The sequence below is a fragment of the Sphaerodactylus townsendi genome, linkage group LG11 (assembly GCF_021028975.2).
Source record: "Sphaerodactylus townsendi isolate TG3544 linkage group LG11, MPM_Stown_v2.3, whole genome shotgun sequence".
Taxonomy (NCBI): Eukaryota; Metazoa; Chordata; class Lepidosauria; order Squamata; family Sphaerodactylidae; genus Sphaerodactylus; species Sphaerodactylus townsendi.
This window is the reverse complement of record NC_059435.1, coordinates 60,538,845-60,564,740: the sequence shown is the minus strand read 5'-3', so window position 1 is coordinate 60,564,740 and position 25,896 is coordinate 60,538,845. Positions and strand designations below refer to the sequence as shown.

Genomic DNA, 25,896 nt, shown 5'->3' with positions numbered 1-25,896 from the left:
GGGCACCTTGGTAGTCATACTCTGTAGGGTGACCTGCTGTGGCACATGCTAAGGAGAGCAGGAAGGCAGAAAGGGGAGTTATTCCCTTCACTTAAGGTTCAGCAGTAGTACAGAGAGAACCTATATGCTTAGAGGTGTTCTGATAATTAGAAATTGTTATATTATATATTTAATTTTAATAATAACATTATTGTATGTGAATGTTTGGTGGGATGGCAGACAGGATGTGCATTAGACATGTGGGTCTCTGGGTTGCGAAGGTGGCAACATGTGATGTACAGTGAGAACCACAGGCTGAAATGAAAAACCTATAGCTTAGAGATCTGACTTAGCTTGCAAAACTTAGCCTTTTGTGTTCTCCAAAGACGCTTTCTATCCAGTACAATAATAGAATTGCTTAGAGCAGGGGTGTCCAACTCTGGTGTTTCAGATGTTCATGGACTACAATTCCCATCAGCCTCTGGCCATCAGCAATTGGCCATGCCAGCAGGGCTGATGGGAATTGTAGTCCATGAACATCTGAAACACCAGAGTTGGACACCCCTGGTTTCTGCATAAATTGCTTCTTCCAAATTATTAGCTTGCATACTTCCTTTTGCGGAAGTCCCTTTGAAAAGTGTACAATGCCAAGTGTTTTTTTCAGATTTGTCTTATACCTTTTTATACAGAACACTAAAAAATAAAGTATAAATGTGTTTGTTTTTTATTCAGCTTTTAGTTTGGATGCTGAGCAGCCAGATTATGACTTGGATTCAGAAGATGAGGCCTTCGTGAATAGGCTGAAGAAAAAAATTGACATTTCTCCTTTGCAATTTGAAGAAATGATAGATCGCCTAGAGAAAGGCAGTGGTCAGCAGGTACAGCATTATTTCAGATGTTTAAATTATTCCAAGGAATAAACATATGAAAGTGACACATTTGGGCTTTTCTTTTAGCCAGTCAGCCTGCAGGAGGCCAAGTTACTCTTGAAGGAAGATGATGAATTGATTAGAGAAGTATATGAGTACTGGATTAAAAAGAGGAAAAACTGTCGAGGTCCATCTCTTATCCCATCAGTGAAACAGGAGAAGCGTGATGGCTCCAGCACAAACGATCCTTACGTTGCGTTTAGAAGGCGAACAGAAAAGATGCAGACCCGAAAAGTGAGTGGGAGTAAAATCTTGCATTTATTTATTTAATTTATTTATTTATTTTAATATACTGCCCCATCCCCGGAGGGCTCTGGGCGGTGTACAACATAAAATCACATAAAATCATCATAAGCATCCATAGTTACAATAAAAACAGCAGTTATTATATCCAAGATGGTGACCCACCTGAACCTAATCCTCCTAGAAGGAGGAGGGAGGGGGTAGTGGGTCCTGATGGTATTAGGGACCCATAAATTCCAATAATGGGTCCCACTGGTGTTAAGGACCCCTAACCTGGGGGGGGGGCTAACCTGGGGGGGGCACACTCAGCGGCTGGTTTCTCCAAAAGCCCGGTGGAACAACTCGGTCTTACAGGCCCTACGGAAATCACCAAGGTCCCGCAGGGCCCGGACAGTTGGAGGGAGAGTGGAATATAATATGATAAATTGTAATTCAAAATCAGTTTGCTCATAATGTACTATGAGCTTAATTTTTATCATAATTTACTGCTGCTGTAAAAGTGTGGGTTTGGGTTTTGGCCACTCTGAGGAACTTCATGTGTATTGAAATGTTGAGGTTTATAGAAGTTCATGTGTCATGATGTTTTCCTTACAGAATCGCAAGAATGATGAAGCTTCTTATGAGAAGATGCTTAAGCTTCGGCGGGATTTGAGTCGCGCAGTAACTATTCTAGAAATGATAAAGAGGAGAGAAAAAAGCAAGAGAGAGTTATTGCATTTAACACTGGAAATTATGGAAAAAAGGTAAAGGATATGTGTTGGGAATTATTTAATTAAGTGGCATTAATGCAGTCATTCATGGCAAAGAACAGGTAATAACCTTGAGCCCTGACCCTTGAGCTATAAAGTGTTACTGTAACTCTTTATGAATGGTCACAGTCCCATCTGGGTAGACTATTCAGGGGTCCTCATTTGCCAACGTTGAACACCTTTTGTAACATCAGAATAGAGGATCTTCATACTGCATCTATCCTTCCTACTAAAAGAGATTCACCCTGTGGTATCTAATACAGAAAATTTGTTGCTTCAGTTGGAGATATTGCTTTGATTGCTAACATTGAGCAATCTATTCAGAATAATTGCAACTTGCCTTGGAACAGTAAGAGGGACTTCACGTCTGATGAAAGCCTCCAGCAGATATTCTTCACATCGCTAAGCCTAATCATAATCACAGGGCCAACAAACTGAAATGCAAAGTCTGGCAGACAGTGTTGTGGTTACAATATCAGAATGAGATGTGGGGGACCCAGGATTGAATCTTTGGTGTTTAGTGATTGGTCATGGCGCTTGTTGGCTGACCTTGGGCCAGTCTACAAATTTTCAGCATAATGTAGCTCATAGGGTTATTGGCTGTTTCTGCACAGCCCAATAACAACGCCCTAGGGACGGTAAAAACACCATCCCTGGGGTGCTCATGCCGGCCAAGCGGTGCGAAAACGCCGCTTTTGAATGCCAGTTTTTTAAAAGCAGCGTCTTCCACTGGCAGCGGGCAGAAGGCGGCGTTTACCCTGCGCCGGCCCCAAATGGCTCTTGCCTCCTATCGCTTTCCATCCTGTTGTGGAGGCCAGGGGACACGCCTCCAGGCCTCCAACCCCAGGGCCGTCACTTTGGCCACAGAGGCGTGTCCCCTGGCTTCCACCATGTGACGGAAGGTGACAGGAGGTAAGAGCCATTCAGAAGCGACACAACCTGTGCGAAGGCTGCATGGTCTGCTGCACTCCCAGTGAATGGTCCATGCGAATGGTCCCAGGGGGTGCATCGGTAAGTACCCCCGCTCAGCTGGCCGGATAGAAACGGCCATTGTGAGGTTACGATGAAGGAAAGTAGAACAATGTCGGCCCCTTTAAATCCGTTTAGGAGAGAAAGAAGGGGTATAAATGATGTAAATATTCTTGAATATTCCTTTTCTTTTCGCTGGTTTGTTTTTGTAATCTACTTAACTGTAACCATAATATTAGAACTTCCTTGGATTCATAATTCTGGAGGAATATTCCCCTTTGCAAAGGATATTACTAATGCAAAATACTGTTGTACCAACATATGCATGAGCTTTTGGGTAATAAACATTCAGAGAACCTCTCTTCTGATTTTCAGGTATAATTTGGGCGATTATAACGGAGAGATCATGTCTGAGGTAATGGCACATCGGCAGCCCATGAAGCCTACCTATGCTATCCCTGTCATTCCTGTTCCTAATAGTGCTCAGTTTAAACACCAAGAAAGCATGGAATTGAAGGAATTTAAAGTCAACAAGGTGACTAAATCTCTTAACAGATGTGTGTAAATGCTTAATCTGTTGATACAGGACAAAAAGCACTTTGATGACATGTAAGTCCCAAAGAATCTAGTGTGAATACGTCATAATTTTAGTCACAAAATGTGAAGGTCCAAGGCCAGATTTAAAGATCTGGAAGTGATTCGGCAGACTAACTGCTCCAGCATAGCAAAGTTGGTATTGTTCAACTTCTTGGATAGACAATTGTTCAGGAAAACTCTGAATTCCATGTTGGAAGAATGGTGGGATATAATTATAATAACTGGCTGTTACATTTACTGTGCCAGTCAATTTATCATCCCTAATTTTTGGGAAATTCCCCATTTACTTCCACATATGGCACCACGGTGTGTCCGGACAATTAAATGGCATTCGTAAGGCAGGGCCAGCCATTTTTTTTGTCAACGCTGCTTTATTGCCAACTCACCAGACAGCTTTAAAAATTTGTTCAGAAACTTCAGAATTTTGCGCTGAGCGTTACTATTTCAAGGACGTTGAAGCTGAGTGGCAATTTCCTCCCAAATAAGCATCTTGGTCCTTGAAATTTGACACTTTGCTTATTCTGTCACTCAGGTTTGGGCCTTGATTTGTCCAAAGTAAAGTCCAAAATGCGGAGTAACAAATGCTGCTCATTCACAGCACACTCTCTAAGCTAATACAAGTAGGCTAAACTGTCGATTCTCTCCTGTTTTGCAGCAAGAAAAAGTGGATGCTATACGACCCAAAAGAAAATACGAAAAGAAACCCAAAGTTGTACCTTTATCGGCTGCTGCTGCTATTCAACAGGCAACTCCTGCTGCACTGCCAGTCTTTAATGCGAAGGATATGAATCAATATGACTTTCCCAGCTCAGACGAAGAGCCTCTTTCACAAGTAGGACTTCTGTATTTTTTAATTGCGAGATTGTAAAAGAGGAGAGAAAATGTGCATCCTTTAATTTTTACCGGTTCTTTTTCTCTGCTTTAAAGATCTTATCCGGCTCTTCTGAAGCTGAGGAAGAAAATGATCCTGATGGTCCATTTGCTTTCCGTAGGAAAGCAGGCTGTCAGTATTATGCTGTAAGTCTTTTTGAGTTTATTCTAAAACTCAAAAGTTGTTGTTCACCATGAGATGACATGTGTTTAACTCTTTTCTGATGTTCCTTTTCAAGCCTCATTTAGACCAAACCGGTGACTGGCCGTGGAGTAACCCAAATGGGAGCACATTGGGAGATGAGCGTTATAGATACTGCTTAACGACCCTTACTGTACCCCAGAGGTGCATTGGGTTTTCACGTAGACGGGTTGGACGTGGTGGAAGGTGAGTTTATCTGACTTTTGAGTTGTGTTGAAATATGGTGCAATACAAACGAAACTTTTCCCCTAATGAAAAACTGAAAATCAGTATCCAAAAGCTTTTTGCTTTTCTCAGTTTTTCAAACCTGTACCAAGTTTTAACTATATCGATACAATATTTTTACTCATTTGTCCTTGGCTGTTGGATTATGACGCAGACCCAGGCATTCCTTCTCCTTTCCCCCATAGTCCTCTAAGATACCTGTATGTCCACAACACATTCTGGTTCCTGTATCCTGAGCTTGTTGTTGGACAGCTTGAATTAAAAGTCTGGCAAGTTATTTCTATAAAGGAGTTGTAACTCACTGAGGGATGGGGTGGGGGATAGTAATAGTGTGTAACTCAATAACTGATGTCAAAGTTGGGGGTCAGTTCTTTTAATAATTCAAGAGTATCACAGTCACTTTGGTATAGTGCAGGGGTAGGGAACCTGCGGCTCTCCAGATGTTCAGGAACTACAATTCCCATCAGCCTCTGTCAGCATGGCCAATTGGCCATGCTGGTAGGGGCTGATGGGAATTGTAGTTCCTGAACATCTGGAGAGCCGCAGGTTCCCTACCCCTGGTATAGTGGTTAAGGTGTCATACTAGGGTCTGGAAAATCCAGGCTTGAACCCCCATTCTGAGATAGAAACTTGCCGAGTGATCTTGGGCCAATCGCTCACTCAGCCACAACCCTACAAAATATTGGGATGAGAGACCTGCTAGGGGTGTGACATCAAGGCAGGCGGTGGCAAACCACCTCTGAAAGTCTTTTGCCTTGAAAGCCCTTTGGGGTCATCATAAGTGGTGTGATTGACGGCACTTTCCATCACCACCACCATTGCGTTGTGCAGAAAAAAAGCTAGCCTATGAGCTTGCTTGCCTGCTGTGGCTCCAGTGGGCTGCACCAGATGCTGACTTGAGCCTGTGCTAAGAGGTCTTGTTCTGTAGAGTCTGAATTTGGAGTGACAGCATTACCACAAATAGCTGGTTCCCACTTTCTTGGAAAGAATTGTGTGCCTCCCTCCCTTGCATGCCACCCCTCCCTCCCCTTGCATGCCACCCCTCCTTCTCCTCCCCTACCTCCGCTAGGGTGGGCCATGTCCAGATGCTGGGCCCCCTTCCCCTCCATCCCCTTCCCTTGCACGCCATCCCTCCCTTCTGTAGGGTGGGTGGGCCATGTCCAGATACCGGGGGCCCTCCCCCTCCCTTCCCTTTAATATGTGACTTGAATCATCCCTGTACACAGTTTTTGTTATAAGTTCTTCATGGCGCTCCAACGACCTTTCATGGTAGCTAGTGACTTGGCAGTGAGAAACTTCACCTGTTTAGCAAGCTTTTAAGGATGAGCAATTTTAACAACTTGCTACAGGTGTCCTTTAAATGCAGCATCTTATTCTTCTGTTTCATTCAGATGTCCATCTTCTTGTCTAAATGCTGGGTAGTGTTCTGTAACATAACTAGCTCTCTGGATTGCCTTCCATTTTTCCATTTGTATGTCACATTGCTGCGATCCTGAACATATCTACATTAATGTAAGCATTAAAGTCTAAGGTATGTAGGACCAGGATGTTCTTCCCTTAAAAAAGAAACATCTTCGTCAATTTGAAATAGTGGCTAGTCTTAAAAACTAGCCCATTTCTTCTGTCACTAGTCTGGCATGAGATGAGAGGTTGAATCCTTCTTTGAGGGTTCGTAGGCAAGATAGTGCACTCTGCTTGTGCCTTGTTGGCAATAGTTTATGTATGGGCATATCAATGTGGTGTGGTGGTTAGAGTAGTGGACTAGGAGCAGGGAGACCCACGCTGTCATAAAATTCACACAGTGTTCTTGGGGCAGTCACACTCCTGGCCTTACCTGCCTCACAGGGTTGTTTTCAGGGTAAAATTGAAGAGGAGGGGAAACAGAAGAATAGGATAGAAATTCAGTGAGTAACAAGTGGTTAGAAGTGCTCCCTTGTCACTTTCAAGGGCCTCCAATGCATTTCAGGAGTTGAAAGGTTGATCTTTTTTTGGAGGGAAATAGTAGACTATTTTGTTTGTTTGTATGTACCCTGTTTCCCTGAAAATAAGACCTACCCCGAAAATAAGCCCTAGCATGATTTTTTGGGATTTTTGGAGGATGCTTGAAATATAAGCCCTACTCCAAAAATAAGCTCTAGTTACAGTTTCCCTGGCGCAGCTGATCTGGTCACGTGCGGGGTGCAAAATCATGGGAAAAAATAAGACATCCCCTGAAAATAAGCCCTAACGCATCTTTTGGAGCAAAAATTAATGTAAGACTCTGTCTTATTTTCGGGGAAACACAGTATATATGTTTAGCCCACCCTACACCTGAAGGTCTCAGAGTGGGTTACAGCATAAGATAAAAATCATAAAATGCTTACCTGTTCTTGACCAGGAAGGCACATGGAAACAATGAGAACGGTTTTCCCTTCTTCAGGATGTGCCCTAGCCTGGTAATAAGTGAGTGAATAGTCCTGCTGTCCCAGGTTGTCATTTTGTGTTGGACTGGGAGGCACTTTGAAACAGCAAGTGTTCTCTCCCTGATTTTGGGTGCATCCCAGTCTATCTCTTCTCACATACCTCAAGTTCTTGTGTACCAGATAAGTGGCATGGGGGACATGGGATTTCTGTCTCTTTCCACAGATGTTAACAGCTAGTGAGCACATCTGTGGAATCACAGATATGCTCTTAAAATATTGTAATTTACATAAGACTGTGAATACAGCACATTGTGTTTGTGCAATTTAAACATTGAGTATCATTTAAGATACCTGCTGGTAATGTGTGCCTGTTAATGTACAAAAGATGCACAAATTGAATTATTTTCAAGCAGATTTCAATTTGATAGTTTCATTGTATGTATAGAGCTTAAAACATCACTAGCTTTTATTTTTGAAGCTGTTCTTGCTTCTTGGTCTTTGCCAGACATCTTGATTAGTTTCCCATCAAAGTTGAATCTCTTTCAAGAAGATGATATTTAGCGGAGATGATCAGAAAAACACATTGTTTTGTTAGCGTTGGTGCAGCGTGTGGCATATGAAGGCATTATGTTTAAAGAAGAGAAATAAGCATGCTGATTCCAAATGGGAATATGATTACTCATTCAGAACAACTCCAACATATGCAGAACAAAGAAAGCTGTTAAGAATTGATTTAGAAAATTTTGGAGTGCACAATTCAACTTTTTTGTGCATTTCTTACGTGATTGCATGAATGAGGGTGGGCGTGTCACTGATTTGTGTGGTGTAAAAATGGTCTTCCTTCCTTTTTAGGGTGCTGCTAGACAGAGCGTATTCAGAGAACAACAGTGCATTTTGCCAGCTGGATTCGGAAATGCTTTCCTCACAACACTCTTCAATCAATCAATTTGCCAATACCTCAGAAACAAATACCTCGGACAGATCTTTGTCTAAAGACCTCAGTCAGATACTTGTCAATATCAAATCATGTAGATGGCGGCATTTTAGGCCTCGGACACCATCCCTACATGACAGTGACAATGATGAACTTTCCTATAGGAAGTTACACAGGAGTGTAAATCGAACAGGCACAGCACAACCGGGGACCCAGACATGCAGTACCTCTATACAAAGTAAAAATAGCAGTGGTTCAGCACACTTTGGTATGTTCATTTTGACAAACTTCATTCTAAAAATACCTTTGGCAAAGATAATCCAGTTTCTGTTTAGCTCTGCCATGTATTTTTCTCTGCAAGTGATGGTGGTGTTCGGTTACGTTTTAGCAGGTCACGCTGAAATCTAAACAGTTAATTTAAAATACTCTTTATTCATTTAAAATGAGATCGCAAATGCCTTAGCAGACCAGGTGCTTGGGAGCAGCAGCAGCAGAAGGCCGTTGCTTTCACGTCCGAATGTGAGCTCCCAAAGGCATCTGGTGGACTGTGAGTAGCAGAGTGCTGGACTAGATGGACTCTGGTCTGATCCAGCAGGTTCTTTCTTATGTTCCCTTTTGACAGTATGTAGTGTGACAAATCTGTAAATCTTCTCTTTTTTACCCACTTTGTCATATAAGAACTTGGTATCTGAGCAATGCGGGATATATTAAAGCTTATACCTTAAAACATCCAGTTAATGAACTCAGCAATGGAAAATTATTCTTAAAAATTTTTAAAACACATCAGAGAGCAAGTATTCCTCCTTTACAGTAGCGATGGAAAAGATTTGTTGTGGTCTACCATTCTACTAGGAGGAGCCGCGTGGCGTAGTGGTTAAGTGCTTGCACTACCACTCACACGGTCAGGAGTTCAAGCACCCTGTGGGTCAGATATCCTGGCAGCTGCTCATGGTCAACTCAGCCATCCATCCATTCCTTGGTCAGTAAATGAGTACCTAGCACATAGCTAGGGGGTAAAGAATAGCCAGGGAAAGCAATGGCAAACTACCCCACAAAAATGACTTGCCTATGAAATCACTGCTTGCAGTGGTACCCCAGGGTCGAACACGACTGAAGGGAAAACTTTACCTTTTTAACCATTCTACTGAAACAACTCTGGTTCACAGACCTTCACACACTGCGGCTCACCAAACTGAAGCTTTCTTGCCCCCACATAATGTCAGGCTTTGGCCCATTCTCTTGGCCTCTGGTCGTCAGCTCAAATAGGTAGCAACCAGATTCATTTTTTGGCATTTGGCTTTTTGTATAATAATGAATGTGTTCTCTAATGATCGCCACCACAAAAGCTAACCTCTTCAGTGTTTGTTGTAATTCTTTTAAAGCTGTGATAAAAACTTTGAAGTGTTTAAGTAAAGATGGGAGTAACCCTGGTTGCCAACTCCAAAATGAAGGGAACTTTGGCTCTTTAAATCTTATATCTTACCAAAACCTTGTTCATCTCTGAGGTGCTACTGGACTCAAATCTAGCTCTCTTGTTTAGCAGATCAAGACTGCTATCCTCAGAAACTATCATCACAACAAAAACCTAACTCTAGCCTCACCTTCCCAATTTTTCATATTTCCTCTAAAAGGTCTATTTAATTGAACATTGAAGCCAGTAGAGAAATCTAGTTTTAAGAATTTCATCCATAATCCGTGAATGATGTAGCATTAGGTTCAAGTATAAATGAGTAATAACAAGAGCTTCACACATATTTGTTTATGTCATGCAACAAAGCATTCTGAGGTAAAATAATTAAGCTTAAGGTTGAATCCAGCCAGCCTTTTTGCTCAGTCTTGACCAGTAATTGTCCATGCTACAATCCCTGTCCTCCATGGCTGGTGTCTGTGTAGGTCCCATAATTCCAGATGTAACCTATTTGTACTGAAATAGGACATTTTCTCCCTTTTTCATTAGTGGAAAAACTAATTGGATCCACTTACTGTACTGCTATTGAGAAATATTGAGAAATGCTTCAATAAAATCAGTCGGGAAAATACTAAGCAACACAATGAAATGTCTAGGTGCCATGGTAATCTGGTGCCTGGGATTTATCAAGCCCTTTGCTATGTAGGCAGTCCCCAGCTCTTTCCTCTTGTAGTGCCAACATGGGCAATAAACAATAAAGAGATTTCCTGAGCTTCTGGTCAGCCTGCATTCACAGAGTTAATAAGCAATACACGTTTAGGTTTAGATTTGTTTCTGTAATTTCCTGAAAACTAATTAATTGGGTGAAACATTAAAATAGGAATTCTTGATACCAGTTACTATCTGCTTCTTTGGGGGGGGACACTGACAAGTCAATATGTGTAGTAAGTTATTTGAAGTTTACAGTAGAGCAAACTCTGGGAATCTCTGCAGAACCTACAGGGGTATTTATGGTTTTGCATTTGTTGATGGTAATTCAGATTGGCTCTTTATATTCTCCATGGCAATATTTACATACATCAGGATGTTAGATGCCAGCCACAGATGCAGGTGAAACATAATGAGAAAATACTACTAGAACACAGCCATACAACTCAGAAAACCCACAACATCCTAGTAATTCTGGCCATGAAAGCCTTCGACATTTACAGACATTAAATGTTGTAAATTTGTTTACATCTAGAACCAGTGAGGTCTACAGACCTTGTGGTCTTAAAATCAAAGCCACGCAAATCATAGGTACATTTTAAATGACACTGTGGCAGCTAAACATTGGGAAATTCTGTGTAGAAGAGTCTACTTGGAAAAAACTGGACAGTTACCATGTCAGAATGCATGCTTTCACATAGAAGTAATTTCAAACTATCAGCTCCCTTCTAGAGCCCACTTTATAGGTCAGTCAGTTCAGTAAAAGCATGACTTCAAAATATTAAGTGAAAAAATGTGACTTAGGATGGCTAAAGGTTGTAGCGGAATAAGTACAGTAGGTTTGCTTAGGGCCCTCTTATATATAGTGGTTCTTGTGGCTGAAGAAGTCGAACTTCGCATTCAAAGCAAATGACCTTTTTATGTTCTTGGTGCTATAACATTTGGAAATAAAATGTAAAATTCAGTCAGGACAGTTATATCTCAGTGGGAATACGGCTTAGTGGGAATATGGCTATGGAAATAATATGCATTTAAAATATGAATACTGTCAACTATGTTCTATAATGTTGGAAGTATCTAACTGTAAAATCCTGTTACTGAGTAAAGATTTAAAAAATCCAAATAGCATTTGTACTTAATATCATTAACATAATTTATTTGGATATTCACAATCATGTATTCTTATGAAGTATTCAAATACTTCTGAAGATTAGGGAAGACTTTGAGAAGAACAAGCAGGGGTCGAGTGTCACCTTGAAGACTAACTTGATTTTATTGCTTCATAAATTTGAGGACAAAAGGCCAGAGCCTAGAATAACATTGTCTTGAGCATGCCATGAGATTGCTGTTTATTTTTGCTGGGCAGACCGATTTGGCTGCCCTTCTGAAATGATTGCTTCAGGAAATGTCAGGGTTAAGTTTCCTAGAATTTATGTCTCTGTAATTGCATATCTTCTTATCCTAAATAGTAAAGCCTGGGTGTTCAGTGGCTGTGCCTCATCCTTCACCCTTGTAACACCCTGCAATTTCTCCTCCGCTATTTTTTTCAGCGTTGTACTGATTTGGAATATGTTTGCTGATCAGTAAGCAGTTTCAGAAGCAGTTATCTGGTCCCATTGTGAAGATAAAACAGTTGGTTGTCTTTGCTTTATGTCAGACTTGTTTTCAGTTTAGTCTAGTCTGATTGGCTTGATAAATATCGTGGGATACAGATGCTGGGGAAAAGACTAAGCATATGGAGGGTTAGGGAACAATTCTCATCTCATCTACATGGGATCCATTCTTCTCTGTACTTGGTAAGCCAGAAGCAGTTGCTGGATTATTGCTTCTTTACAAAAACTGCATAGAATTTCTGTACTTCAAAACCAAATGTAACATAATAATGCAGAACTTGCTATATTCTTCAAAGCTTGAAACCCCTTTGTGTCCTCAAAACAGATGCAAACCATACTGCAAACACTTATACGTTTGCCAACCAAATATCATTCTTGTACTAATTTGATAAAGTGAAGGAGTGTGTGTGTGTGTGTGAGAGAGAGAGAGAGAGAGAGATTCCATTTTAAAAGGTGACAAGTTACAGCTTTTCATAATGGAAGAAAGTCTATCGTATTGCAGTTCTTAAAGCTGAACAAAAACTTGCACACCATACTAGAAATGTGTACGTTCTTTTCAGAGCTTGGCATATTTTCAAATAAGCTGTTTTACAACCTGCATTGTGGCTTGTGGGCCAACAGAGTTTCATAATAAAGCTTTTACCTTGAGTGACATATTTGAGATTTGACAACCTGATTATTTTAGATAGTGCTGCCATGTACATGTACATATTCTGTCTGCAGTGGAGACTGGGTTGACTTCAATAGCCCCATATCATTGTTTTGACATCTTTTTAGGGAAGGAGACTAATTCTGAAAGCTTTTTTTAAAGGGGTATATAAAGGTTGACCACGGACAGCTGATATGGTCAACTGAAGGAACATTTCTGGGTGATTTGGGATACAATAATCTACTAATGGAGCAATTACTTATTTTGAAAGTGACTTGGTTTACTGACTATTGCAAGATAGTATAAATTGGCCAGTAACAGCGCTCATTAAACACATCCCACCTAAACCAACCAGTCTGTGTAAAGGTTTTTTTTTCTGTATCATTTGAATAAAAATGTTGGAAAGGTATGAAGAATTGTGGATGCTGCATGATGGAGTCCTTCACCAGTCATGGGACTGAGAAATGTTTCACCCTATAGCCACCATGGTCAGATGTTTCTGAATTATTCAAAGCTTCTCCTATTTTTAGAGCATTACAGTGGAAGATGGTTGTAATAGAAAAAGTTTTGCGCTGCTCCCTATTTTGACAGATGCAAGTCTTGACGCTCTTAAAGTTTCCGTCAGTTGTCTTTCAAGCACGCTCTAAAGGCTTGTTGAAAGATAGGTTTTTGCAAGCCAAGTGCTTATTGCTTTTATAGCATTATGGTAATATGTTCTCAAAGCTGTGACTAATAACGTGGCTGTAAATGTTCTGAAGCATACAGCGAATAATTGCCAGCGAAGGAAATTGCATGGTAGAGAGCAATTTGTTGCATCAAAAATGATCAGTGGTAAAACAGAAAGCCACTAATTGAAACCAATAGTGGTATTTTGAGTAGAGTGCAGATGTTCGGGATATTTTGGAGTAATTGGTTGCAAAGAAAAAAGTATTACTTGCCTGTGCATGGGATGCGCAAGGAAAATTAATGGAAGCAGATAAACTTTTTGGTCTTCTGCTAAGGTTAGGTGTTTAACTTTCAAAAATATTAAATAGTGGCGTAGTGATTAAGAGCAGGTGTACTCTAATCTGGAGGAACCGGGTTTGGTTCCCAGCTCTGCCGCTTGAGCTGTGGAGGCTTATCTGGGGAATTCAGGTTAGCCTGTGCACCAACACATGCCAGCTGAGTGACCTTGGACTAGTCACAGCTCTACAGAGCTCTCTCAGCCCCACCTACCTCACAGGGTGTTTGTTGTGAGGGGGGAAGGGAAAGGAGTTTGGAAGCCCCTTTGAGTCTCCTACAGGAGAGAAAGGGGGGATATAAATCTTCTTCTTTAAATCCAGTATTGAAAAAAATTCCTCACAGATGTTCAGAATATCTTTCTGAGTGGTCCTGAAACACAACTTGTATTATTAGGGAGGTTGGAGTTCTGCTGTCAAATTCTAGTTTAACCCAGATCCTTAAAGTCTATGAAAGGATTAAGTGGCCCCATGTCAATTAGTAGGCGTGCTGTGCCAGGTTGTGCCTTGATTTTTGTTTGCCCCGTCCTCCACTTGGCAGTGAAAATTTTAGCGGCATTACAAGATACAGGGATGACAAAGAACTTGAAAACTACAGATGGGAAATTACCTCCTGCCTTAGACCCCCCCCCCCCCCCCACGCTGGTCAAAAGCATGTGGAGTCTGCGGCTAAACCTGAGCATGCTGGGAGGCTGTTTTGAATTCTGCTTGGAGTTCTAGGGTTCTATGTAGGCCTGTCTAGGAAGCTGCTTTTAGAAAGTCTCTGGGAATCAGTTGCTGGTAGTGGAAAGTGCTGCCAGTTCACGGTTGACTCATGGCAACCCTTGTAGGTTATCAAGGCAAGAGACGTGCAGAGGTGGTTTGCCATTGCCTGCCTCTGCATCATGACCTTGGTATTCCTTGGAGGTCTCCCATCCAAACAGCCAGGTCTGACTGTGCTTTGCCTTTGTAATCTCACGAGATTGGACTATCTGGGCTGTCTAGATCAGGGGCTAATTGTTGAGCATTCCAGGAGGCCATCTAGTTCAACCATATATATGTAAAGTCATATATGTGAGTCATCTAATCCAACCCTATATGTAAAACAACCCCTTATGGGCTAGATGATTCACTGTTCTACTCTGACAAAGGGAACTTTGACTAATCAAAACTCATGCCCTAGAGAATTGTGTTGGTCTTTAAGGTGTAACTGGATTGGAATTTTGTTGTGCTACTTCCAACTTGAATGAAAGCCTTTATGGAAGAAGGCTGCCTAACCTTTTCAGAGAGTGTGTCGTGGGTCTGTCTACACAAGGCACTGTTCTTTCAAACAATAGTGTTCTGTAACAATTTCCTAAAAGTTTGTCGAATCTCTAATTGGCAACTGGCAGAATGTGAGCCTCCAGGATTCTGATGCTTGAGTTTCAATTCAGGAGGATAGTAGCAAACCCTTCTACATTGTTTCTGTTCTGTCTACATGTTGTCTGCAGCACTGAGGCCTCGAATGGAGCCCACAAGGATTTACTGTAATTTAAAGTCTTTGACATGTTCCCAAATAATTTGGAATTGGGACACTGGCATTTTAATGGCCAGAAAGGCAAACAGTTGGCAAATAGTTATAAATATTGAATTATAATACAATTATACTTATAACACAGTATTTCTGAGGAACTTCTAAGTAATCTTCTCAGTCTTCTGGTCTGCTTTTTCAGGGGGTTAATGAGTCAAAAAGCCATGGTCCACAAGTTTTTTCCATGCTAAAAATTATTTACTTACTGTGCTAAAAGTGCCTGCCTATCACAGTTTTAGCTAATAATCCATTGGTGCTTCTTAAAGGACTACATACTTTTCTGTGTAGCAGTTGTTTCTGTTTTGGAAGCTATTTCTCAGGTACAGTTTGTTGCATGTTCTCTTATGACAGGCCACAAAGTGAAACTGTATTGGACAATTACTTTTGTAAGAAGAAATTCTTCTAACAACTGTTTTCTTCATGGGGAAGGTGGTAGTTCAGTCTTCTATAGTTGTCTTAATTTTTAAAAATCAATATGCTTAAATACTCCTATCTTTTATGTAGGATCAGGTGATTAAGGGCTCATTTAAAAACTTACGGTGGAAATGTGAATTCCTGTTCCATCCATGGGCCAGAATTCAAGGAACCGTCTGTCTAGATGGTTATGTTCAAGGGAGCTTTGGAATTGTGTTTGGAAAAACAGCAGCTTTACATGCCAGAATTGCCTTTGAACCTGAAGATGCAACTTGACAAGTTTTTCAAACAGTAGATCTCTTATCTTGTAGCAATCTCACTGGGCTTGCTGAAGAACTTGGGCATGCCTAAAATGACTTTTTTTTAATTCCAGCTCACATAAATGTTCTTTCAGGATCAGCTCATATCCTGAATTCCTCCACGTATGCTAGTTACACAATTGGTTGGGGGGGAAGTTAGGGTGAACTAGGTTCAGCAGGTAGTAAGCTAGCAGGCATGACTCACAGTTGAAGTCTTCCTTGTGGTCATGTATCCGCATTGATGCTTATATGGAGAAGTAGTTTTCTTTTAACTAGTGTGCTATTGGCACAATCCTAAGCAACTAAAGGTGACTTGACCCCTTATTTTCATTGAATAGGGGTGAAGGATGCAAGACATTAATCTGAATATTTATTACTATTATTATTAATTCGTTTTCATATACCACCCAACCCCTGGAGGGCTCTGGGCGATGTACAATAAGGCCAAAGGCAACAAACAATATAAACAAATACTGAATTATAAAATACATTAAAATTTGTTAAAGCAATTGCAATAGCAGCATCCCAGATATTAGCGGCGCCCACTAATACAGTGAATTTCCCATGTAAATGCCCTCTTAAGAGTAGTTATCTATGGAGCTGAAATGGTAGTCAACAATGTCTTTCATTCTGCTCATATAACTACATCGCAGTGTCTTTCTGTAACATAGATCAGGTGTTCCAAACCTTGTTGGGCCTTTTGGAAGTTTTGGATTTTTGACAGAGGTCCATGGGCACCCCCTTAAAATGACTGCCTTGGGGTGTCAATTAGAAAAGTGAAGGAAGTCCCAAGTTGGTCATCTTCCTATGATAAGGGCAGCTGTTTCCCTTGCAGATTCAGAAGTGCTGTCTTTCCCTTCTGCTCCAGCAAGGTGGAAAAAATGAATGGGGGGAAAGAAAGTGAATGCCAGGAATCGTACTGGAAGGAGGGTCCATGTTGGGGATCAGTGGAATAGATTTTAATTGAATGGTTTAAAAGTGATATCAGCAAAGCTCATTCTGAGTTTCAAAGCATCCAGTCCTAATTGGGTTTCAGATTAAGTTGATTCATTAGAAGTGGTAAATTCTGAAGCCAGTGCATGATGTGTACCTAGGCAAATGCTGTGTTGTAATTTGCCATGTTTGTAATACCTGGAGGCTAAATGCCATTGCACTTGAATACATTTTTTTGGGGGCGGGGGGGATTGCAAAGCATAGGCAACCCTTTGTGTTGTAGGCAGAAGTTACCTAAACTTTGTGGTTGTTGCATAGAGACAACAGTTCCTCTAAATAAAGTTCTGATGTACTGTTACTGATTGTGGGTCAAAAAATGAATGTTCTTGCTTTACAAAAAGCGTTATAGTTTTCAACTAACACACATCTTTTGCTGTTTCAAAAATCCCTGAATTATGTATTAGAATTCATACAGGCTTTATATAGATCATTTGTTCCTGGAAAGTTATAAGCAGTCTTCTGTGGAGATGAAAAGCTAGACTAGAGTGCATCGACCACATTCTTGTGTTACAATGTTTTGAACGCCCTAAGATCATAATGCTGGAACCTGATGGAATTTAATGTCCAGTGTCAGGTTTTTATACATCAACAAACATTTGGAATTAATAATCTTAATCTGGAACGCTGGCAATGTATGTCTAAATGGGATTTATAGAATCTTTCATTCTTCAGCTACTGTCCATCTTAAAAGATGGCACTAGTGAGTTTTTCATTAAAATGCACTTGACGTAAAAACTGTAATGAAACCTCTCTATTTTCTGTTTTTAGAACTGAGCTCTCCATAGACAAAGTAGTAGTATAATACACTCTGTCTTCATTCCTCTCTAAATCAGCATCACCAACTTCGTTCTTATTGACTGGATTTCCCCCCCCCCCCCCCCGGTGGGTTACTGGAGGGCAACCGAGTGCTTAAAACTTCACCATATTTAAACAAGAGAGTGTGTCTAAAATATTTTTAAAGGAACAATAACTTTTATTACATTCTTCTTTAATGGGGTAGGATTCAAGTACGATCTAAGATAGGAACAGGGAATGAATTCCATATGATTAAATGTACAGTTTGATAGCAAGAATTGCCTTAATATGGTATTTACAATGTGGCAGTTGTCTGTTCTGGAACAGCAAGTCACATGTTTTGAATTTTTAATCCTATGTAATAGCCTATATAATAGGCAAGCACGCCTTTTATTTTGCAGTAGTGGCTAATTTCTCCCGCTTAGTGTAAGGGTGCAGAATACATCCTGTGCTCCAGACCCACTCGTATCGAGCGTGTCGTTTTAGGCGTAAGGGGCTGTGCGTATGAGGTTTACTTATTTTGATACAGTGTTCTCTTATTTTATATTTTGTTCAGCATTTACCGCCGAACAATACCAGCAACATCAACAGCAACTGGCACTAATGCAGAAGCAGCAGCTTGCACAAATTCATCAGCAGCAAGCAAATAGTAATTCTTCTGCGAACTCTGCACAGGTGAGGGAGTTATCTGTATTATGATTTATCCCTCGTTTTTCCCACCAGGCTTCATCTCTTAATTGTCAACTGTTGCCATAGAACCTTGCAACTAACCAACAGGGAGGTGGCTTTCGCTCGAATCTGCATCTTAGCCATAGTGTTTAAAAGGGACCCTGTAGGTGAGTATAGTAGGCTTTGCCTCTGCTCCCTCCTAACAGATTCAAAACCATCAATATTTAAAGACTTGGATGTACATGTTCAGAAGGATGCCGGAGAATGTCGTTAACTGAGATTGCATGTACATTTTAGAACCAGTTGAATTAGTGGGCAATAGATGACTCAATAGCTATCTGGCAAATAGATGACTTAAAAGAAACCTGTGTGTTCCCAAGACCATGCACTACTGTGTGCTAGTTGTTGTGGGATGGTAGCACTAGGAGGAGTCTTTTGCCTTGGGTCCTTGCATGTGACTGTCTCTTGAGCATTTGGTTGGCCATTGTGAGAAGGTGGATCTGGAATGCTGGCAATGTATGTATAAATGGGATTTATAGAATATTTCATTCTCCATAGACAAAGTAGTCTATGATTTGATCCCTTTGGTGCTTTTCTAATGCAATTTATTTTTGCAATCTAAAAATTGGATTTAACCCTTTAAAATGGCGCATTTGATAGATGTTACCAGATATCTAGTGATAACTGTATTAAGGTTTAGTTTTTCAGTGACTTTGCACTGAAGTTCATTTCTTGAGCTTTACAAATGTCCATTTCTATATAATATTGATATTCCAGTTGTCAAAAGAATAGCAACTGTGGCTTCTGCAAATATAAGTGCTTAAGTTAAATGCATTTGCAATGTTTGCCCAGTTCCATCGACTAAGCTTTTGCATTTAAAGGCTTGGAACAAGGAATCTAATGTGCTGCCTGATAAATTGTGTATTTCTTTAGCTTGAAGTTTGGTGGCATCCATTCCCCTTGCTTGTTGTGGAGTGAAGATCTTTCAAGGTGTGCCTTTAGACAGCACCCACAGTGCATTGAGTCACCCAATAACTAATTGGGAACAACATTAGACTGTTATTGAAGTTGGTTGGTTCTGACCTGTGTGTGTTTGGTGTGTTTCTAGACCACACCTTCCTGTTTGATTGTGTGGCTTAACATGGTTTGTGCATTTTAGAGATTTCATATAAACTGTGTTGGGAAACACTGGTTAATAGTTGATCTGGAAATACCAGCTTAGATCCACTGGTGACTCTCAAAATGCTATTTCTAGGGAACTCCCAGAAATAGCACTGGGTGGCATTTGGAGGCTTGCAATAGAAGCGGGGAACTGGCATAAATTATGCACACCCCTCCTCTGCAGAAATCCTTTGTAGAATCCAGGCAGCGGTTAATATGTAAAATAGTCTGTGCTTTTTATTTGTTGTCTCTTGGCATAAAATTAAAATTGTTTTATTTGTGGCTCTTTTTTCCCTCAAGGGTTTTATTTCCAAGACGTTGGATTCTGTTAGTGCTCAGTTTGCTGCTTCAGCATTGGTTACATCAGAGCAGCTCATGGGATTTAAAATGAAGGATGACATGGTGCTTGGAATTGGGGTGAATGGCATCCTTCAAGCCTCAGGTAAGAAGCCTTAAAGATGGGGGGGGGGGTTACTAAAAGCCTTGCTTTTTGCACTGGCAACAGGTGTGTGTTGGAGTGGCGCCTAATTGTGTCTCTTGTTCCCCAGGAGTATACAAGGGCTTACACCTCAGCACTACCACGCCTACAGCACTTGTGCATACAAGCTCATCATCAACAGCAGGTTCAACCTTGTTACAGCCTTCAAATATAACACAGACTTCAAGTTCCCACAGTGCACTGAGTCACCCAGTAACTGCTGCCAATTCTGCAACAACTCAGGTTCTGATTGGGAACAATATTAGATTAACAGTCCCCTCCTCAGTTGCCACTGCAAACTCTATTACTACGCTCAATGCACGACACATACCTAGGACTCTAAGTGCTGTTCCCTCATCTGCCTTAAAGCTGGCTGCAGCAGCAAACTGTCAGGTGCCCAAGGTTCCAGCTTCCTCCTCCGTGGATACAGTACCAAGGTAAGGCCGTTGTCTTTGAGGTCGAGCTCTTCGTGCTGAAATCTCTTTGTTCTGCCACTGTGGCAGCTTGGAATACATTCATTCAATGGAATACATTTTAAAATTGCCTATGACTACTGGCTCTGTCAATTCTTTTAATTTAAAAAAAAATAGTGCCACTCCAGATTTGACATCATAACTGAAATTTGATCTACCGTTTGTACCGAAATGTTAAAAATTCATTGTGGATGCACAGTTGAAGGGCCACACCAGTGTGTTTGGTTCTGGTTGTAGTCTTGAACTATTAAAAGTAGCTTCATTGTGCAATTAAATACATTACAATTGAATACATTGTTGGATTTGGAGGTGTTGTATTCCCTCTTACCTTGGTTCTAAATGCAAAATAAACCTCACTGGATGGGAATTAGTTCTGATCTAAAGTAAATCTTAAGCGCACCCAAAAACCTTGGGAGTTTTAATTTGTTTTGGGTTTTTCCCCTTCATTAAAAAAAACCCCAATATTTTCCTTCTATATCTCATACTGGTTTTAAAATCCCCTTGGTTCTGAACGTCACTTGCTATATGAAATTTGAGTGGTCATCTTAAAAATCTAAAGCTTCCGTGTTTAGTTCTGTTTTGAAATACTACAACCAGACAGGAAAGCTCACTTGAAGAAGTTTTAAATAGCCATTGAAATTAGAAACAGTGGACTTGTGGGCATGTTTGACATCTCACCCCATGCAGTAAGCATCACAAATTTGGAGAAACACAATTCTTCTTCTGTTATCCTTGAAACCAATTTAAATGCGTTCTTGAAACACTGTACTTGAATTCTTCCTCTCAACACATGTGAAAGGTTTACTAATGATGACAAAATGGATTATTAGGTCGGTGTCATACTGAAGAATCCAAACTTCACATACATGCTACAGGGGTCAGTGCTATCAGTCACAGACCAGGAAAGGGATTTGGGCGTCTTAGTTCATAGTTCCATGGGAATGTCAACTCAATGCGTGGCAGCTGTGAAAAAGCTCTATGCTGGGGATCATGAGGAAAGGAGTTGATAATAAAACTGCAAGGATTGTCATGCCCTTATATAAAGCCGTGGTGCGACCACACTTGGAGTACTGTGTTCAGTTCTGGTCGCCACATCTCAAAAAGGATATCAAAGAGATAGAAAAAGTGCAGAGAAGGGCAACGAGGATGGTTGAAGGATTGGAGCACCTTCCTTATGAGGAGAGGCTGCAGCGTTTGGGACTCTTTAGTTTGAAGAGGAGACGTCTGAGGGGGGATATGATTGAAGTCTATAAAATTATGCATGGGGTAGAAAATGTTGACAAAGAGAAATTTTTCTCTCTTTCTCACAATACTAGAACCAGGGGGCATTCATTGAAAATGCTGGGGGGAAGAATTAGGACTAATAAAAGGAAACACTTCTTCACACAACGTGTGATTGGTGTTTGGAATATGCTGCCACAGGAGGTGGTGATGGCCACTAACCTGGATAGCTTTGGACAGGGCTTGGACAGATTTATGGAGGAGAAGTCAATCTATGGCTACCAATCTTGATCCTCCTTGATCTCAGATTGCAAATGCCTTAGCAGACCAGGTGCTCAGGAGCAGCAGCAGCAGCAGAAGGCCATTGCTTTCACATCCTGCATGTGAGCTCCCAAAGGCACCTGGTGGGCCATTGCGAGTAGCAGAATGCTGGACTAGATGGACTCCAGCAGGCTAGTTCTTATGAGGAAAAAGTTTGCTTTTCAGAATGTCTTTCAAAAAAAGCATCCTGTGGCGCAGGGTAGTCAGCTGCAGTGCTGCAGTCGAAGCTCTGCTCATGACCTGAGTTTGATCCCGGCAGAAGTCGGGTTCAGTTAGCCAGCTGAAGACTTGACTCAGCCTTCCATCTTTCTGAGGTTGGCAGAATAAGTACCAAGCTTGCCAGAGTTAAAGTGTAGACCACTGGGGAAGGCAGTGACAAACCATCCTGTAAACACAGTCTGCCTAGTAAACATCAGGTTAGTAATGACCTGGTGCCTGCACAGGGAACTATCTTTACCTTTTTGGAAAAAGGAACATTTGAAATATTGACCATTTTGTCCCTCCTCACTTGGATATTTACTCACGTGTTCTTGTTTTTTCTTCCCCACAGGGAAAACCATGAAACAGAAAAGCCAGCACTGAACAATATAGCAGACAATACAGTAGCAATGGAGGTGACGTAGTTTCCATAGTAACGGAACTGCGGCCTTTGGGAACTTGTTTAGGTGCTATGCATCAGTAGCAATTTGAATGCAAGGGATGGTGGAATGCAGCATATTGTGTTTCCATGGCAGCTGTGGGGACTTGACAGCAATGCACATCTCCCATGCTTTGGTTTTTCTTTTCTTATTGTTAATAGGAAAGAATCGACATCTGTAAATTAAGAATACAGCAATTATCTGTACAGTACTCCATATTTGTAATACCCTTGTATATATGTTACTTGAATACAGAACTGTTCATTTGTGATGCTTTGCACTTGGGGCTGGGGAGGGCGGGGAGGGAGAACTGCAACAAAGTAAGAGTGTGAGAAGTGAGATTGTATAGAGATGAAGTGTCATCACATCATGTGCATGGTGCGGAACCTGCTGTTTTATCTATTTATTGTGCCGTGTTTACAGTTTTTTGTACACTGTACCTTCATTGGTTCCTGTGCTGTAGTAAATGTGTTAGGTAGCTGTGGACTCCTTGGTATTTTGTAAATGGTATTAACATAACTTGGTTCCCCCTCTGGGTCCTTGAGTTTTCTGTGTATCATGTGAAAAATGGTGACATACATACAGAATTTTTTTTAAAAAGGCATCAGTTTAAAACGGGGAATGTACTATTCAATGGGATCTTCCTGTTCTAATATCATAAGGCAAGTAACAAGCTAAAAATGAAGTCTCATGGAGTCTACCAACCGACTTGCTCACAAACACGTGCGCAGTTTCTGGTACTTAAAGCACTAAAGTTATGTTGCTGCTCTTCATACAGCCCCCCCTCTGTTGTCCCATTTTCCTTGCGCACCAAAAAAAAAAAACAGGTGTCAAAATCAAGTATGCAAATGGAGTCCTTACAACTGGAGTTTTTATGTTGTCTTGCCCTTCTTTTGATCACAAATTATATTTTTTTATTGTATAATTGTTAAAAGGCTTCATTCTTTACTTGTTCTTAAGAGAAAAAAAGGCTATAAGGGAGAAGAATGCAGTAATTGCTGTACGTGTATCATCATTCCAGTTTCTGAAAACAGCCAGCTTTCTTTTTTTTTTCCTTTTAAGATTCTCCAGAAGGCTGCAAGGCCAGAACCACAACTGTCGGGTGCCTTCCTTTGGAAATATTTGCCCTCTCTTCTGTGAAGAGAACGGTACTTAAGACTCTACTACTAGTGCTTTGTCAGTACCGAAGCCAGAATGCCCACTTCAATGGCGTACATTATCCTTACGGTTTTTAATCCCACCTGGAAAATTGTGACAGAAACTCTCACAAAATAAACCCAGGGCATTACATGTTGACAGACAAATGTGTGGCGTGTTTTATATGGTTGAAAAACTTAAAAAGACGGCATTACACAATTAAGAAACTATATCCTTAAACTCATAGTGCCACCTAAAGTCACATTAGAAAAAGGGGGAAAGGGTAAAGGGAAAGACTCCCGTTGACATTTTCATGAGATTCTTTTTTTAAAAAAAGCTACTATGAATAAAATACGGACCTAAACATATGAAATTCACAGTTGGTATAAGATATATCTCTCTCGCTCACGTGCACATACATACATACATGGTCAGGAGTTCGAGCCCCCTGTGGGTCAGATATCGTGGCAGCCATCCATCCATTCCTTGGTTGGTAAATGAGTACGTAGCACACAGGTAGGGGGTAAAGAATAGCCGGGGGAAAGCAATGGCAAACTACCCCACAAATACGGCTTGCCTATGAAATCACTGCTTGCCGTGGTCCCCAGGGTCGAACACAACTGAAGGGGAAACTTACCTTTTTACATACACCAAACATGCACCAATTAATCCACAATCAAATGTTATTCCAGTCTCATGTATTTAGGCTTAATTTTGGTAAAGGAGGGTACTCCTGGAAGAAAAATGGCAGACATCCCGCATATGCTGTTCCAGACATAACCATATTTTTTGTCAGATTTCTATGGCTGCCTGGGACAGATCTTAAATTTTGACAGGTGTCCAGCCGAGTGGTTGGTACTGGAGGTAACGAAAAAGAGAAGACTGATTGGCCAATAGGTGGGGTCCTCGCATCTGATCAAAAACTTCAGTGGATGTTCTCCATCTCTCTAGCCCTAATCATAATCACAAGAGCAAGAAACCAGAATGCAAAGAATGACTAGTGCAGCTATCCGTGTGGAATCCAAGCAGCAGGAATCTAGTAATACCTTGTATAACTAAATAGAGTACTGCTACTGCCATAACAGATGCAAAAAGTCACCCCATCAAATGAATCTTAGTTAACTACATAAATTTGCATATAAGTAAAAGCAGCTTGGAAGAAAAATAATTCATAAGGTGATACAGTATGTATGAATATTTCATAGCTGATGAAGAGAAAAAGTAGGCTTATCTTAGGTCTATGAAAAGATAGCCAATATAGCCCCACTGCTGAAGCCGTGGCCCTTTTAATTCGGCAAATAGTTAATTGTGCAGTCTTCTTGATTTCTTCAAGTGGTGTCTAGTCTCTCATACATACAATCTGGTACAAAGAAAAGGGTTTTTTTAAAATAATGAAACAAGGGGGAAATATTTTATTAATCGTTCACCTTAAACTGGTTTTTTAAATGTAAACTTTGCTGCTTAGACCGTTTTCCCTAAAGTTTTTAACACAAGATGTAAAATTTTTCTTGAACATTTTGAAACATGGAAAACTGATTCTTTTCCTGGTTTTTCTTGAAATGGGGTGGGGATAGATTGTTGGGGAAAACTGACATGCAGTACTTAACTTATCACGCGCAACTACTTTTTCCTGCTTTAACAACATAAAATATCTATCTATGTAACAACAGTATATCTGTTGCCCAAACTTACATTGTACAGCCCATGCCTTGTACATGCTTGTTTTATAGATTAGTAACACTGGCAGGGCTGGAACTAGGGGGAACTGAACTCGATTCACGCGTGTGCCCTGCACCCCTGCCACGCCCCCACCTGCCCCTTGAATGTGCGTGCCCGGTGCATTGCGCATCCCCTGTCTCCTTGGCATTACGCCACTGAACTCTGGTAATTAGGAGGCTTCTGCTCTTTTTCTTTTCCAACTGCAGATGTAGAAAGTGCATTCGGTCGTCTTTCTTGTTGGTCTTCTGCAAACCTTCCAATGCTGTTGGGGGGCATTTTATTTTATTTTAGCTACCGTTCCCAGGGTAAGTAAAGAATGTGAACGGCAATGCAGCAACCTCTCATTTCCTTTTTCTATACGGAGGGAATCACATACTAGTGTTGACTTACAGTAGCTCTCTGAGACAGCAGCCACTACAGGCACAAGTTTTGTTTATGAATGATGCCTCATTAAGAAGCTGATATGCGAGCGAAGTCTTTTATGAAGGGGCATACAGATTCCAGGAGGTGGTTCAAGGCCTTTCAGTTAATCTTCTGGAATCCATTCTCTTTTG

The 25,896-nt window shown here is 40.9% G+C and overlaps 1 protein-coding gene across 4 annotated transcripts in view; it reads left to right on the top strand.

The window, feature by feature from the left end:
* EPC1 (enhancer of polycomb homolog 1) overlaps positions 1-23,786 on the top strand; it is a 58,633-nt gene extending 34,847 nt beyond the window's left edge. For 2 of the 4 annotated variants that reach the window (XM_048510656.1, XM_048510654.1), the window contains exons 3-14: positions 712-857; positions 936-1,142; positions 1,746-1,894; positions 3,245-3,404; positions 4,122-4,298; positions 4,394-4,483; positions 4,576-4,724; positions 8,018-8,367; positions 18,082-18,200; positions 19,656-19,797; positions 19,904-20,270; positions 22,399-23,786. In XM_048510656.1, coding sequence (XP_048366613.1) covers positions 712-857; positions 936-1,142; positions 1,746-1,894; positions 3,245-3,404; positions 4,122-4,298; positions 4,394-4,483; positions 4,576-4,724; positions 8,018-8,367; positions 18,082-18,200; positions 19,656-19,797; positions 19,904-20,270; positions 22,399-22,471 — 2,129 coding nt within the window. In that variant the 3' untranslated portion in view covers positions 22,472-23,786. Of the gene's footprint in view, positions 1-711; positions 858-935; positions 1,143-1,745; positions 1,895-3,244; positions 3,405-4,121; positions 4,299-4,393; positions 4,484-4,575; positions 4,725-8,017; positions 8,368-18,081; positions 18,201-18,281; positions 18,342-19,127; positions 19,134-19,655; positions 19,798-19,903; positions 20,271-22,398 lie in introns of all 4 variants that reach the window. The other 2 variants (XM_048510657.1, XM_048510655.1) reach the window with 2 other exon arrangements.
* Positions 23,787-25,896: the final 2,110 nt, after the last annotated feature.